Source organism: Brassica rapa, chromosome A03, assembly GCF_000309985.2.
Source record: "Brassica rapa cultivar Chiifu-401-42 chromosome A03, CAAS_Brap_v3.01, whole genome shotgun sequence".
Classification (NCBI taxonomy): domain Eukaryota; kingdom Viridiplantae; phylum Streptophyta; class Magnoliopsida; order Brassicales; family Brassicaceae; genus Brassica; species Brassica rapa.
Window position 1 is genome coordinate 562,438 of NC_024797.2, and position 16,365 is coordinate 578,802.

The 16,365-nt window shown below is 35.6% G+C and overlaps 2 protein-coding genes and 2 non-coding genes across 4 annotated transcripts; 2 read left to right on the plus strand and 2 right to left on the minus strand.

Annotated features, from left to right (window-relative positions):
* On the plus strand, positions 1 to 6,727 carry LOC103855535 (trihelix transcription factor PTL). The gene is made up of 2 exons (XM_009132528.2): positions 1 to 3,482; positions 4,546 to 6,727. The coding sequence occupies exons 1-2, from the start codon at positions 3,028 to 3,030 to the stop codon at positions 5,810 to 5,812; spliced, it is 1,722 nt and encodes a 573-aa protein (XP_009130776.1). The 5' UTR covers positions 1 to 3,027; the 3' UTR covers positions 5,813 to 6,727.
* Positions 6,728 to 8,275: 1,548 nt separating this feature from the next.
* Positions 8,276 to 8,356, minus strand: TRNAL-AAG. The gene has a single exon. It is a non-coding gene; the product is annotated as a tRNA-Leu (tRNA).
* Positions 8,357 to 8,536: 180 nt separating this feature from the next.
* Positions 8,537 to 14,509, minus strand: LOC103855536 (serine/threonine-protein kinase CTR1). The gene is made up of 15 exons (XM_009132529.3): positions 13,668 to 14,509; positions 12,423 to 12,724; positions 12,188 to 12,329; positions 11,835 to 11,938; positions 11,495 to 11,700; positions 10,860 to 11,123; positions 10,644 to 10,684; positions 10,420 to 10,488; positions 10,237 to 10,337; positions 10,062 to 10,146; positions 9,870 to 9,968; positions 9,584 to 9,652; positions 9,353 to 9,484; positions 9,163 to 9,257; positions 8,537 to 9,062 (listed from the first exon to the last, which is right to left on the minus strand). The coding sequence occupies exons 1-15, from the start codon at positions 14,253 to 14,255 to the stop codon at positions 8,966 to 8,968; spliced, it is 2,394 nt and encodes a 797-aa protein (XP_009130777.1). The 5' UTR covers positions 14,256 to 14,509; the 3' UTR covers positions 8,537 to 8,965.
* A 1,714-nt stretch (positions 14,510 to 16,223) lies between these two features.
* TRNAL-UAA lies at positions 16,224 to 16,306 on the plus strand. The gene has a single exon. It is a non-coding gene; the product is annotated as a tRNA-Leu (tRNA).
* The last annotated feature ends 59 nt before the right edge of the window (positions 16,307 to 16,365 follow it).

The window sequence follows — 16,365 nt, forward strand, 5'->3', positions numbered from 1 at the left end:
TCTCACTAGTATTAGAGTTCAGATTGTAGTTTCACTTTCACGCAAAAGCATGCTACTCGCTTCTAGCCGATGTGAAAATTGTAGCCCACACCCAGCCTCTAGGGCATCTACTAGCAAAGACATTGTTTAATTTTTTTGATGTATGTATACGTTTTAAATATAAAATAAGTATTTTGACAAAAAAAAAAGTACAAAGAGTAACAATACTAAATATATCAATTAAACTAATTTAGGGAAATATAAAAATGGTAAAATACAATTGGACACATAATTTCCTTAAGTTAAAATTTATTTAAATGTATAAAATATATGATACTTTGAAAATAAGCATTTTAAAACCAAGGAAAGAGATTATTAGATTTTCACTTTTACAAGAATAATATAGTTAAATCATTTATTGTTTCGTTGGAAAGAGAAGTTTATTTGAGTCCACACTAGTTCAAATTAAGTAATACTATAATATATGAATGACAATAGTTAGAATAATGAAATCCTGTTAGTTTTTCTGTTATATAATCAACAAAAGGTTCTTTTTGTAAACAATGATATATCAATAAAACATATCTTCAATATATAGACGACTACAATAAATGATTCTATGATAAATTAATTTTTGCATTACAAACATTCACAAGAGATGGTTTATTTACATATATATATATATATATATATATCATTGGTTATTAAACTAAAATGTATAGAAAAACATATTTAAAATACCGTTTTGATGTTTGTATATTGTAGTCTAAACAAAGATGAAAATCAAATTTGTACCCTAAAGAAATAGATCAAAATTTAAATCAAAAGGAGATTGAAAAGAAGACGTTTCTCAAACAAAAAGAAGTTAATAAGGGGTCAACTAATTTGGCGGTGATTAAACAATAAATAGGTAGGTGACAAATGCACACTGTAGCTACACTTGTCTATTTTCCCCCAAGCCATGGAAGAAATGTATTTATTTCCTGTTTTAAAACATTAATTAAAACTGAGAAGAGGAAATAAACAAAAGAAAGCTATAGAGAAATAAACGGCGTCGTTTTGAACGTGCCTTCTGAGGAATTGTTGAAGTCTCCCATCTCTAGTCAATAAAAGGTAAACTTTTTAGGGGTCCTAAAATAAAGGGCTACAAATGTGACACGCCTATCCAGCTCATCAGTAAAAATATACTCCTATTTTAAAATTCTTGTTTTTTTTTCTATCTTTCATTAGTCCAGTAATTTTTACAATAAATTATATGATTCGTTGGTTAATTGACATGTAAAGAAACTACTGTGGAGTTTAGAAAATTAAGAATTCCAATACCTGAATCTAACAAAACATAAATAATCATTTTATTAAAAAATAAATTAATAATTTAATGAAATATCTGAATAAAACTTACATGATGAGGAAGTAGGTACGAGATGATGTTACTTCGATTGCATATTTTTTTTTTTGTAACTGAAAAAAATAAAATAAAAAATATTTTTAACCGTAGCATAACTGTCCACATATTATATGAAGCAAATACGAGTATAAAAATTAATCAGATAGATAGTTTAGTGTTGATATTTTTTTGTATGATATAAATATTGTATCATCAAATAAAATATAAAAGAAGTATAATATAAATGATATCTAGTCAGACAGTCTAAATTAGATAGTAAATTAAAGTAACTGGACCAATGTGACCAAAGCTTTGCGGTAAGAACGCTTAAAGTTCAAAACCTCAAGGCCTTGGTTCGAGTATTGGTCACCACCACCAGGCACCCAACCTTCTTCTTTTTTCAAAAAGAAAAAAATTAAAGTAACTGTTTTATGCATATTTACATTTTAATCTCGTAGCTAAGCGAATTTATCATGCATAATGTTTATGGATGCATCTTTTTTACTCTTTATCTTTGAAGCAAGCTAGGATCCAATTTGGTGTTTTCCAGCTATGAAATGATTTTTGAAAACAGAATTATTGATAAGGGATTAAAAAACTCGGTGAACATTAGGATTGAAGCAATAAAAGTGCCAAAAGGAACAATAAAGCCAAATGGTTAGGGATAAGACAGGTTGAAATGTAGGTGAGCAATGAGCATAAAAGCCATAATTTGGTTATTATAGAGGACCCCCTCTTATTGCGGCTAGATAATTTAATTTTCTTGTAAACTATTTTTTTGAGAAAAAATAATTTCAAATTCACACACATGCATCCCGAAAATTTCTTTCTTAGTTTTTAATGCAGACTAAACATTTTTATGAAATACGAAGCTTTCAAACTTGAATAACGGAGTTTAAAGAAAAACAAAAGGTAAGTGAATCTACTAAAACATGCCAAAGAAATCGAGTCTGCTGTTTAAAAAAACTATTTGATTTTTACGATATAACTTCTAGATTTACGCATTTACATATTTTTTTGTTATGTACTGTATATACTACACATGTAAATACCCAGTTGTATAATCATAATAGTTAAAGAGTCATCCTTTTGCTCGTAGAAGTAGGAATGTAGAAATGTATATACGTAATACTTATTAAGGGTCTCACAAAGTAAATCATACTTTAAATGTATATACGTAATACTTATTCAGGGTCTCACAAAGTAAATCATACTTTAATAAATGAAAAAATCCTAGTCTGAAGCCAAATAATGATGTTACATAAATATCAAAGGGAATAATTTTATAGACAACCCTTGTTTTCCAAAAAGATTGTGTCAATTATGGAGTCACATGCACGAATTAGCGAACAATTATCCAAGATTAATCCGAAATGTCCTTGTTGCTAAGGATTCCAATGAGTCTCACCCTTGCGCATGGTCTAAGTGAGACAAGAAACCTTACATTGATATGAATATATACACATCAATGCACGCATGTATTAAATTATTTGATAGAGAAAATGAAAACTGAGACATCCATACAATACATCGCTCTGTCCCTCTCTCTCTAAAAAACTTCAATATTTTATCTCTTTTTGGAATTAAAAGGTTAACCTTTACTTTTTCTTCTCCCCTCACTGTCGATCGATCTTGTCTTTCAGCTGAATATAAATCTAAAAATGGAAGACCACCATACTCAGTACGGTATACCGGAACTCCGGCAGCTCATGAAAGGCGAAGGGAGGACGACTACGACGGCATCACCGTCCACTTCTCATTTTCCTTCTGATTTTTTCGGCTTCAACCTGGCCCCGGCCGCGCCGCCGCCACCGCCTCAACACCACCGTCTACATCAGTTCACTATTAACCAGGAGATGGGTTTCTTGCCACATGGCATACACGGGTTGGGTGGGGGTTCTTCGACGGCTGGAAATAACAGTAACTTAAACATGAGCACCAGTGGTGGAGGAGTTGGGTTTAGTGGGTTTCTCGACGGAGGAGGTCTCGGCGGAAGCGGAGGAACGGGACGGTGGCCGAGACAAGAAACCCTAACTCTGCTGGAGATTAGATCTCGTCTTGATCATAAGTTCAAAGAAGCTAATCAAAAGGGACCTTTCTGGGATGAAGTTTCTAGGTTTGCTTCACTTATCCTCTTTTCTTTTTTTTTCCTCTCTTGATTTTACACTAATCTCTCCTCCCATTTTTCGTTTTTTGATAAATACATTTTAAAAGAAACTTTATGCATACCACAAGAGATTTGTTTATTCATCAACAGTGCCTCATTTTTTTAAGTTAGTCAATTAGGAGAAAATTAGCTTCCAATTGAGGAAATTAATAACATTCGTGTTCTTTTATTTTTTGAGTTTTAACTTTGAGTATTTTGTTTTATGGGGTTTTTCAGATTTGACATTTCATACGCTTTCTTGTTATTAAACCTTTCATTGAAAATCCCGAATACAAGTTGAATCTTTATATTATTTCTGCATCAATAACTAAAAAGAATGTGACCTCAACACTTCCCTTGGGCTCCTCAATTTCAGCATACTACTTTTTAGGCTGATCAATATAGGGACACATATATAAATATTACATTCCCACGTATACACACATACACACACATTGAGGTGCATCTACAGAGTGGTCAGTTTCAAACAATTTTCTTTAGGAGTCCTTTTGTTTTGGTCAAGAGAATGACCAGACCTTGGCAGTTTCAGTTAAGACGCTATCAGGTGCTTTAAACCCCCAAAAGGGTAAAACATAAACAAGAGTAAAACAAAACAAATTAATATCATTCTGACTTTTAATTTAGTTGTTTCTCCTTTTCTACTGATAACTTCTGATTCAACTTTCTTAGCTTCTGAAGATATGTACCCTCTTCTTTTGTGTAACTATGCATAGAAACATGTTCTTGGGTTAAACTATTAGTCCACTAGTAAGTCCGGAACAATATTCTTGGTCCGAAAGTTATAGGCAGTGTAAGTTATGAAAAAAAAAACCATTTATGTAGGTCCACTATCTAATCTTAAGTAAAAATACCGTATAATGTATATGTATATAAATTTATGCATGAAAAATGAATATCTTATGAATTGTCAATAATTCAAATCTAGCATCAAGATAATTAGGGCACTGCTTCAAATTTCAATCCAAGTATGAAATATTGTAGTCTTTATCATTCATTTTGTTTTAACATTCAGGATTATGTCTGAGGAATATGGATACCAAAGGAGTGGGAAGAAATGCAGAGAGAAGTTTGAGAATCTTTACAAATACTATAAGAAGACTAAAGAAGGCAAAGCCGGAAGACAAGACGGTAAACACTATAGATTTTTCCGGCAGCTTGAGGCGCTCTACGGTGATTCCAACAACTTGGTTTCTTTTCCCAATCATAACACACAGTTCATGAGCCATGCTCTTGGTTTCCACACTCAAAACGCTATGAACATTACTGCAACAACGTCTAACATTCATGACGTTGATAGTGCTCATGGTCTTTTACATCATCAAAGCCTAAGTATTTCTAACAACTACAACTCCTCCGAGCTGGAACTGATGACTTCGTCTTCTGAAGGGAATGATTCTGATAGTAGAAGGAAAAAGAGGAGTTGGAAAGCTAAGATCAAGGAGTTCATTGATGTGAACATGAAGAGGTTGATAGAGAGACAAGATATTTGGCTCGAGAAGCTGACAAAGGTTATCGAAGACAAAGAGGAACAAAGGATGATGAAAGAAGAGGAATGGAGAAAGAGTGAAGCTGCGAGGGTTGAGCAAGTGCATTTGTTTTGGGCTAAAGAGAGGGAGAGGATGGAAGCTAGGGATGTGGCGGTTCTTGAGGCATTGCAGTACTTGGCCGGAAAGACGTTGATAAAACCGTCATGTTCGTCCCCGGAAGAGAGGATTAATGGTAATAATGAGATCCAAAACAATAGTGAGAATGTTTCTCTTGAAGGAAGTGGTAGCTGCTGGAATGAGCAAGAGATCATAAAGCTTATGGAGATAAGAACTAGCATGGACACGGCGTTTCAAGAGATATTGGGAGAATGCTCCGATGAATTTCTATGGGAGGAAGTCTCAGCGAAATTGATTCAGTTAGGGTTTGATCACAAAAGTGCCTTATCGTGCAAGGAAAAGTGGGAATGTATAAGCAATGGAATGAGGAAAGAAAAGAAGCAAATCAGCAAGAAAAGGAAGGACAATTCGTCGAGCTGCGGCGTGTACTATCCAAGAACCGAGGAAAATGCGATCTACAACAATCAAGAAAGTGGATATGATGATAATGATCAGCATCATCATCAGATGAATGAACAAGACAATGTAGTTTCTTCAACATCAAACGCAGCTGCTGGAGATTTGAGAGGCGCAATGGCTGCTAGTACAAACTGCTTCCCGTTCGTCATGGGGGATGGAGATCAGAATTTATGGGAGAGTTATAGTTTGAGGCTAAGTAAAGGAGAGAATCAGTGAGTGTATTTTCGATGGAATTATGTTTAAAAATCTTAATATTAGGGCAGAAGGATTTATGATGCCTTTTCTTTTTAGTTTAGTTTGGTTACGGCCGGTATCTAGCAAGGATATTTAGAAAAAAAATTTAAATCAAACTTGTTTATCCCTTTTCTATTGGGGTTGGACCAACTTTGCTGCCATGGTCTGGTTCATATCATTTAACTGATCGTTGTAACTTGGTTGAACTTTGGTCTAGCGTACTTAATCTAATTAATGTATGTACATAAATTGAGAAAAGAAAACATACTTTGAAGGTAGAGATGTACGTTTGGGGTAACCCTAGAGAGAAAGAGATAGATCAGTTATGAAGATGGAGACAGCAGGGAGGAATAGTGGTGAAGTAAGCTCTGGCCGATTCAGTGTGTTGATGGTCAGAGAGAAAGTAACCATTTGCCTTTATCTCTCTCCATGATCTCACTCTTATCCTTTTGGCCCTATTCCCTATAGAGGACAGTGAGACACGAGCACGAGTCAATACAACCCTTGGTACGTACACATTATTGACAATGTTGATTAATTCTGAATTGTCTCTATTCTCATTTAAATGCTTGTTCAGTTTATGGGTTCCACACAAGACCATTCCTACTACTAGATTTGATAATTCTTCTTGTCAAATTTTATTAAATGTTTAATTTGGATATAGATGTTGACACTTGAATAGGGAAAACATCGTAGTTATTTTGTGTCATTAATGCTGCATGTGTCATATATCTTGTGGCAATGTAGAGAATACGTCACGCAATCGTGTTCAGAAGTTCAATGTGTACTAATTCTTCAAAACAACCCATAGATTACAACCACTTAAAAATTATGCTTTATGGCTGAGACTTAACCACCTTGAATGAATGAATGTTTGTTGTGTTAAAAAAAAAAAAAGTTTTGGCGTAAAATACGGAAAGTAACAAAAAGTGGGATTGTAGACTTGTAGTTAATAAGACGAAGTAGACTTCTCGTAACATTATCCATCACTAAACAATTAAAACTGTTCTCATGACCCTATTTTACGTTCAGTCAGTCTGCTCTGCCATTGTCTCTCTATTATGTCAACCCTACGACTAGACACATCATCACCTCATTATATGAACTTTTTCTATGTCTCACTCATTAATTTAACACAGAAAAATTCACTTATTAGACTTTCACATTTTGTCTTTCTTTAATTAGTACAAACATATATATATATATACTTTTCTGGTTAAGAATATACAAGGGATATACTAAAAAGAAAAAGAGAAAAACATTATAATTAATTTGTGAAAGTAAACTTCAGACATGTATCTATAGAACGAGGAGCTATGAAACATATGTTAAACAAGGGTAAAACCATAATTAAGAAACATTCCGAGGGTAAATACGCAAAAGAAGAGCAATAAGAGGGTGACGCCATAAATATGGAACAACCAAATAGCAAAATCATAATTATGAAACAAACCGAGGGCAGCATAGACATGAAACAGTCAAAGGGTAAACTAGTAGTATAAAATAGACAGAGGGTAAAACCATAAATATAAACTAGAGAGTATTTACAGAAGAGATATAAAAAAGTCTACGAAAAAATGTCGGTCAATGACGGAGATTTATGGCGGGTTCTGAATTTAACCGAAAAAATATTTGATTTTAACATTAGTTTTTTAAGAAAAAACTATATAAGGCTGCATGATCGTCAAATTCTTAAAAAAAACTATTAAAATTAATTAATGTTTTGTCTTTCTAGATCTTAGATTTATAAAAAAAAAAAGTTTTACCTGAAGCTGTTTTTTGGTAGAGAGTTTCCTCGAAGAGGATAGGATGATACCACTGATGAATTGGAGAGCTCCGGGAGTGGTGAACAAGAGCTCGCGGAGAGCACGTCTGTTTGGTTCAACGTTCTCGACGTTAATGCTTGCGAAACGTTTTCTTATTGTCCATGTAGATTCATCCGCGGCGAGAATGCCTTTCCCTGGAGTACCGATGTAAGCGGCATTGGCAATAAGCTCATCTGTTGAGATCAGACAAAATTTGATCTAGAGATAGAACAGTAATCTATAATAGCAATCGTAAGAAGTAAAATGCGAGAGGATCAATGAGTCGGAGGGTTCGTTGTTAAGGTTGTAGTAAAAATTGACCTGTGAATTTGGATTTGAAACACGACATTGTGTACAAAAGAGGTGGCGGCAACGGAGAAGATAGATCGGTTTGAATCTGAGGAGAATGGGCCTTTGGGCTTTATATAGCAAAAGGCAGCCATGGAGGAGAATAATCCGAGGGAATGAGAGTCTTATGAGAGGCCCGTGTCATTTCGAATATATACCATGTCATATGCATCGTGTCAAAGTTGGAGGGCTTAACCTTTAGGGCTATTGTTAGTCTTTATAATATGGCTCGCTAAATCCAGTTACATGTAAAAAAGAGCCCAAATATGATGAAGAATTAAAAAATATGAAATGTTGACAGTGGGATTTGAACCCACGCCCTTTCGGACCAGAACCTTAATCTGGCGCCTTAGACCAACTCGGCCATATCAACCTTTTACTTGGGGTAGACGACAGCATAAAGAAATTGATAGTCACAAAGGATGAAGAAGATATAACAATGGTGAACTAGTTGGGGAAAACGAAAGATCACCCATTGAAGTTTCTATTCTCTGGTACTAGTTTAAAGTTCAGAACAATCTTATGGGAATTCTACAGTGGAGAGAGAAGCAAATGTATATCCAATGAATCATATTGAGTTTGCAAAACCCATGACAGCAGCAGCTACACAACTTTTTTTTTTGTTGGGACACTCTTAGAGTCTTAACTACTAGTTTTAGCAGTTTTGATGTACAACAATGTAAGTAAAGAAACAGACATTACATGTGGTATCAAACAAAATACTACAACAAAACCTTGCTTGCTTACCCCTGGGAGGAGGTAGATAACATAATATCCCTCACTGTTTCCATTACTACTTTTTCAATTACCATTTTTTGTTTCCTCCCTGTGACAATAGTCATACAAGAGTTTGTATAGGATAAAACCGATAGCTCACGAGGCATGTACCTTACAGCTATCTTAACTAGTCCCCCCTCCTGGGAAGCAAAAGAATGCTGAGAGTATATGTGCACATCATCAATGATTATGATCTGTTTGGACTTCACATATCCAAGCGATTAGGTGGAGGAACCGCTGATTTAATCAATGGTCTTAGCAAGTCCATTATTGTTGCAAATGATGGACGCTTCCACGGCTCACTGGCAATGAAACAATAATAATGCATAAACATGAAAGGATATTCATGGGAGGAAACAATAAAATGAAGTTTCGGAAAAAGAAAGATATTTTGTAACGTACTTAGTCCAACAAGTCTCGATTATGGCTGCAACCTGAGGGTTCAGATTCCGTGGGATCTCAAGCCGCTTATTCTTGAAACCAACCGCAGCTACAACCTATGGAGTCATTTTTATTCAGTGAGCAATATAGTTTGTTATGAAATGTAGTTACTGAAAACTTGAAACTGAGCTGCTTTCAAATGCAAAAGTACCTGAGCCGGATTCAAATTACCCCACGGTTGCTGCAACGTAGCAAGCTCCCACAAGATGACCCCGAAGCTGTACACGTCTGATTTCTCATTAGATTGCTCATCCCGCAGGACCTCTGGTGCCATCCACTCGGGCTGATAAATCAAAGCCAATCATTTTATTTATCTTCTACTGAATTAAACTAGAGTTAAGTTCTTCAGCTTGTTATTTAGCTTCAAACAGACTGAACTTACGGTTCCAGCTGCCGTTTTTGACGAAAGAAACGTGCTGGCCTTTAACCTCGAGAGACCAAAATCACAAACCTGAAATTCCACAATAATTAGAAGAAATGATATTTTGCACGAGAGCTACAATAGCGTGTGACTAATGCTTCCATAGGTTAGAGTAGACTAATGCCTTTTTGCAGCGTCTCCAAAATGGTTTAACATAAATACTCTAAAAGCTGAACTCGAAAGAAGAATGGTATATATACTAAAAAAGATCAAGACAATGGACAAAATAATTAATTCGGATTCAAACCTTGACTGTGTATTTTTTGTCGACCAACAAGTTTGGAGATTTTAGATCTCTATGTACAATCGGAGGATTGCGATTATGAAGATAATTCATCCCTTTGGCCTGCAACAAAGAATGACAAGAACGTTCGATGAGAGATACAAACCAAAATAACAAGGTGATCAACTCAGTTATAAAGAAAGGTGTCAAATATACCACATCATATGCCATACTCAAGCGGCGTCTCTCATCCAATTGCTCCCTTGCTCCACTTTTATGTAAAAGTCTGTATAAACTTCCTCTGTTTCAAAGAGAGAAATGTATTAGCAATAGACTAGGGTAAAACTCTACACTCAGTACACAGAACCTTCAAAATCCAGCTGAACAGTACCTTGACAAATACTCTGTCACTATTGACAAATTTGGAGGTTGAGTGACAGCACCCATGAAGAGAACAATATTAGGGTGGCGAAGGCGTTTCATTATTGCAACCTACCAGTGAATCAAGATCATGAAAGGCATCAGTACACCAAGTTCGTTACCATAAAAAACGATAAAAATTTAAGTTGTGCACCTCTCTCAAGAACTCATTGACACGCTCAGCATGGAAGTCCTGCTCCATGAGAATTTTCACAGCAACATCCTGAAAGTGGGTGGAGCATAATTATGCAATGATCAAAATACGAATTCTTATTGTGATAGTATTGGAAAATCCAGAGAGGAAGATATATTTATGATATACACACTTTAAAAGCCAAGAAAAATCAGTCATAGAAAATTCAGAGAAAAAGTGCTTACCGAGCCATGCCACTCAGCACGGTGAACAGTACCAAAGGAACCTGAAAGAACATTAGCTCAAGTATAAGTGGAGGCCGGAGGGATTAAGATAATCTTGAGCTCTCGGAGAAGAAAGTAATCTCTAAATGGGAAGCACTTTTCTTATTTCGTTTGCGAACAGAATCACTGCTTTTCGTTCATTAACTAAATCACTGCTTTTTGGGATAAAATTAATACCTGCTCCAATCCTCTCTTTTATATTGAGATCACACCATGGGATGTCCATATCATCACCATCAAGTCCAAGTTCCCTGTTAGCCCTGTTCAGAACCGGCTGATTGGTTGGTGGAGCACTTATAGGTACTGCTTCTTGGAGTTGACTTGACGCACGCATCATGTTCTGTGGAGGCATATTAGCACTGGGAGGGAAAGACCCACCCCCATTTTCTGCCATAACGTCATTTTCTCCACCCCTATGAAACATTGAGAATCCCATATCATCTACAAAAATTCAAACAAATAGATATAAGAAATCAGAGTCCAGAAGACAAGTTATTCACATAAAGGCATCAGATATGCTAACAGCACTCCCAAGAGTTTAAACTTCACTAGGAAATCCAATTCCAAAGCAAAGCACACACCAATACGAACATCCACATCCCCAACCAAAACCCATTACAAACAAAAAAGAGACAAAAAAACAAACAAAAGAATCATTCTGTGATTGCTAACCATTCACATATCAAAGACATAATCAAGAAATACCCTAACTGACGGGAGATTCCACTTTTAGGGAAATAAAAAATGAGATGTAAGAAGCATGCAAACTGTTAGCATACTATTCTTGTTTTTTTTTTACTAAACGGGAATACCTGATGCAGGATCGAAAACAAGATTCAGAGCTTGACTGTCGGTGAAGTATTGTTTGGCTAGTGACCTATAATCAACTGCAGGTTCAACTGGCCTGGGCCGCGGAAACCGCAAGGGTGAAGAAATTGAGATAGTTGAGGGACCATTTAGCAAGGAGTCGGGCTCCCACAAGTGACCAGGCTTTCCGACTAAATCAACCAGATACTCCCTGAAACCCAAACAATATTTTTCCACATTATAACCTAATGAGAAACATCTGATGCCATAACTGCTCTTACAGAAAGAAAAAGCATAACCAAAACGGTAAAAAAAAAGCACAATAGAAATCACTTGGACACGTACCTATCAAGCCCAAACCTGACAAGGCACGATGCAGCATCGTCTCTATCACAATACTTGCACCCTTTTGCAATTCGACAGGGTAAATCAATTATGTCAGCCAGTACCTGCATGTACCAAATGCAGAGATTAACACTTAAAAGAAAAGAACTACAAAAGGGATAAAATAGCATACAAAATAAATAACAGTAGTTTTCTAGCCAATAACACCACTTTAAAGAAATGATTGTTCGAAAAAGTTTCTTCACAAGTATTACAATACAAAGAAATTATTGAAGCAGGATAATTTATATGATCATTCCAAAAGATATGTCTAAAGTGACATGGCTATGGATAGCATCGAGTTGGGATCTCACTTTGAAGAGTAAAGCTCGATGTCTGCAGAGTCCAACAGAGAGGCTACCTATAGGAACCACCACTTTAAAGCATTCTTTTAGACCATTAATGCACTCCTTCCACATGGGAACCAACTCATCTTCCCCCATGATAACTGGACCTCTGAAGGAGGTGAGAATTACAGATTACCGACAACATGATAAGTCAGAGGAAGAAATAAAATTATTACTTCAAAAAGATTGTGCGAGTACAAACCCCATACGGTTGCAGATAAGTTTTGCCAGCTGATCAACAACCTCCTTTGTGGTTATGCAGCTACAAGATATGTCGTGGACTCTATTGTGAAGTTCCTTGAAGGCTGGATCACTACGCCGATCGACTAAGATAGCTTCAAGCGAAGAGTCAGCACCGGAGTCAACAGCTCTCAATGATCCAATCGAAGGAATGCGGCCACTTTCATGTAGATCAATGCATAAGGTCCAAATATATGGATCCAGACCATCAATCATATAAAATCCATCAGGGACTTTATCATAGTACGATAAGCATCCATTGACCTGATGCAGTACATAAAACAGTCATATTCTGCAATGCATCTAAGACACTATATTCCATCTGTTACTATTTTTCTTTTTTCACTATCAGTCAACTCAGGAACTGTTAACAAACTAAAACGAACTGCTCATTTAGGGAGTAAGGAAATCAGCTGCATACACCACAGCAGGTCTAGCTTTAAGGGCATCTCCATCCCCAGTTCGTACTCCACTTTTTACTCTACAATGGAGTGGGAAATGGAGTAATGAACAAAAAAATAAAAGATTACTCCATTTATAGAGTAAGAGCATCTCCAACCCCACTCCATATTTTACCCCCAAAATAGAAAAAATGGAGTGTCAAATGGAGTGATGAACAAAAAATAAAAGTTTTACTCTATAAATGGAGTAATCCTTTTATTTTTTGTTCATTACTCCATTTCCTACTCCATTTTCTCAATTTTGGAGTAAAAAATGAAGTGGGATTGGAGATGTCCTAATGCTTTTATTTTTTGTTTATTACTCTATTTCTCACTCTATTTGGAGTAAAATATGGAGTGGGGATGGAGATGCTAATGGGTTTTACAGCTTCATTTATGAGCTCTCTACTAAGCAATTTAGATCTAATGTCCAACACAAATGACAACAAGTATTTCACTACCCAATCCATCACTTGTTTGCATAGAGACTCGTACTGACCAACTCATCCCAAAATACACATTGATAAACTCAACCTCTAAACCTTCAACAACTCCTGAAGCATCTGATGGCATTAACAATAACACCTAAGACATTTAAAACTAAATAATTCAATTCTCCCAGATCTCTTTTACAATACCAAACAAGAGAACCATATCTCTATAACAAGTTCAAAGCTTTCAATAAACCCCGAACGCATAAACAAAGATTGAACAAGTTTGTAAAACAAAGCTAAACATAAAGGAATAAGATGCAATTAAACCAATACCCAGAAGCGATGTGAAACGGTTTCAGCTGAACTTGGAGAAGTCCTTAAAGCAGACTCATCAGGCACAGGATCCAGAAAGTTCGGATCGTCAGCGCAAGTAGCCTCAGAGGAAAGCCGCAACGCCAAGGCAAGCTGCAGCTGATAACTCTCCTCCGTCTGCTGCGCCCAGCTCTTCCCAGAAGCCGACCCCCCAGCCTCCCCCGCCACCATCTGAATCCTCAAATCCCCTCCTCCTCCTCCACCGCCGCCGCCGAACCCCACATCCAGAGGAAACCCCGCAGATTCGATCTCGCTACTCCCCGCCGCAGCAGGGACATAGTAATCACCGGACAAGGAGCTCTCGCCGAAGCTGCTCCCGCTGGACTGCCTCTGCAGCCCGAGAGGGGAAGCGTACATGTTCCCAGCCACGCGATTCGGATCCCAATCGAATCCGCCTTTAGATTTCCCGTTGCTCCCGCCGCCGCTCCGGTTCTCGCTGGAGAAGGAGTCATAGTGAGGGGGAGGGGCTCCGGTGACGGAGACGGAGACCTGATCGTCGGGGAATTGGGTGAGGAGAGTGTAGTTGGATCTTCTACCGGGCATTTCCATTCGCGATCTAGAGATGAGATCTCAAAGCCCTAGGAAACCGCCATTGTTGTTGGGCGAGACGAGAGCTAGCTAGCCACTTGTTTCTCTCTCTCTCTCTAGTTTTTCATTTTTTTTCACCTTTTTAAAATTCTCTTCCAGTTATCAGAGGAAACTGTTGGTACGCTTCTGTTGATAGATTCTTGATAGTCCTCTTTTATGTCCCTCTTTTTGTGAAATTTCTGAATTTTTTATTAATTATTTTAAGTTTTATGTATTTTTAATTTAATTTATTTAATTTTATGATTTTTATTTAGTTTTTAATTTTTTTTATTTAATTTGCTGAAATTTTGTTTAGTTTTCTATTTTATATTTAATTTCTAGATTTTTTATTTATTTTATTTATTAAATCATTATTTTTGAAAAAATCACATCGATTTTATCATTTTTACATGATGAACAAGTTAGTTAGTTTGAAAGTTTTTTATAATACAAACTTTATTTTGAAAGTTAAAAATGTTAGCTAAAAATTTGAGAATAATGTAATTTCAGAATTTTTTATGTGATTTTTCACGGATATTTATATGTGGATTTTTGTTCAAGAATAATAAATTTGGCTTACCAATTTGTCTTCTTTTTTTTTTCTACCGATCAGGGCTAGTTTGAGAAGTTACGTAAATGGAGTACAATTAGGGGTGTTCAATCCGGATATCGGTTCGGTTTCGGTTCGGTTTTTTTCGGTTTTCGGTATTTCGGTTAGTAAAATATAACTACCATTTTAAATCCATATTTACTTCGGTTCGGTTCGGTTTATATATTGCCGGTTTTTGGTTTATTCGGTTTTATACCAAAAAACATAATTATTTAGTTTGAGATCATATTATATGAATTTTAGAGTCATATTATCAACACGGTCATTTATTAAAAATATATTACATGTTCAAATAAATGAAAAAAAAATAAAAATGCTTCTACCATCAAATAAAATTATCAAATCTATAACTAAAATCAAAGCTTGAAATTTTGAAAATAAAAATATGAAACAAAACAGAAACATGAAAGAAAAGTTTTTCCACTCTTCCATATTTAGTGTTCATTAAAGTCATATTTTTTCAATTGAAAATTTTCCATTAATTATTGTCCATCAAATTTATAATCTTCATATTAATTTAGTGAAGACTAAAATAAAGCTAAAAGATCAAAAGAAGACTTAAAAAATAAGATGTCTGAATTGCGATGTATTGTTACTTAATTATAGTTCAAGTGTTTTACAAACTAAGGTTCTTTATTGCTATAAAATTATGGTAATAGTTATTAACACAAATTTAACTTATGTAACAAATAGATTTTCATGTATTGTTATAAAATAGATACATATTTACATGTTTCTACTTTTAATCGGTTTTGTTCGGTTTATTCGGTTTAATCGGTTATATATCAAACCATATCCAAATCCTACGGTTTTTATAAAATTATATCCATTCGGTTTATATGGTATATACCAAAACCAAACCATATTGTCTATTTCGGTTCGGTACGGTTCGGTTTTACCATATTGAACAGCCCTAAGTACAATTGTACTTTTTATTTATCTGTAAATTATATTCTTTGTTTAAATTTATTTTACTTTACGTGATCTTTGTTGCAAACTAGAACGTAATATTCTATACCTTTTTGACCAAAAGTAATATTCTACTCAAACAATTAATTTGGTATTAGTTGGTGGAATGCAACTGTAGTTGTGATATATAACGAAAAAAATAAAATGTACCAAAGTAGTGCTAATATTGGATATACATAATACTAAATTACTAATGTCTTTTGAAGGCTTTTCTCGTGAAAACTTGCCTTCTGAGATTTTAAGATAGTAGCCCAAAGGCGATCAATCAAATGTAGTAGCCCTATGGGCCCCGAAAGAGGGCCTGGTATAATTATTTGGTTTACATTGTGCTTCCGTATTAATAGCTGCCAAAAGAATACAAGTATCGTCTAGCAGGTTTGCCCGAGTGGTTAAGGGGGAAGACTTAAGTTCTTCTGCACATAAGTGCGCGTGGGTTCGAACCCCACAGCCTGCATCTTTTGTTTTTGTTAATGTGTACATGTCCAATGAAAAAGAGAGTGCAAAGATCATTTG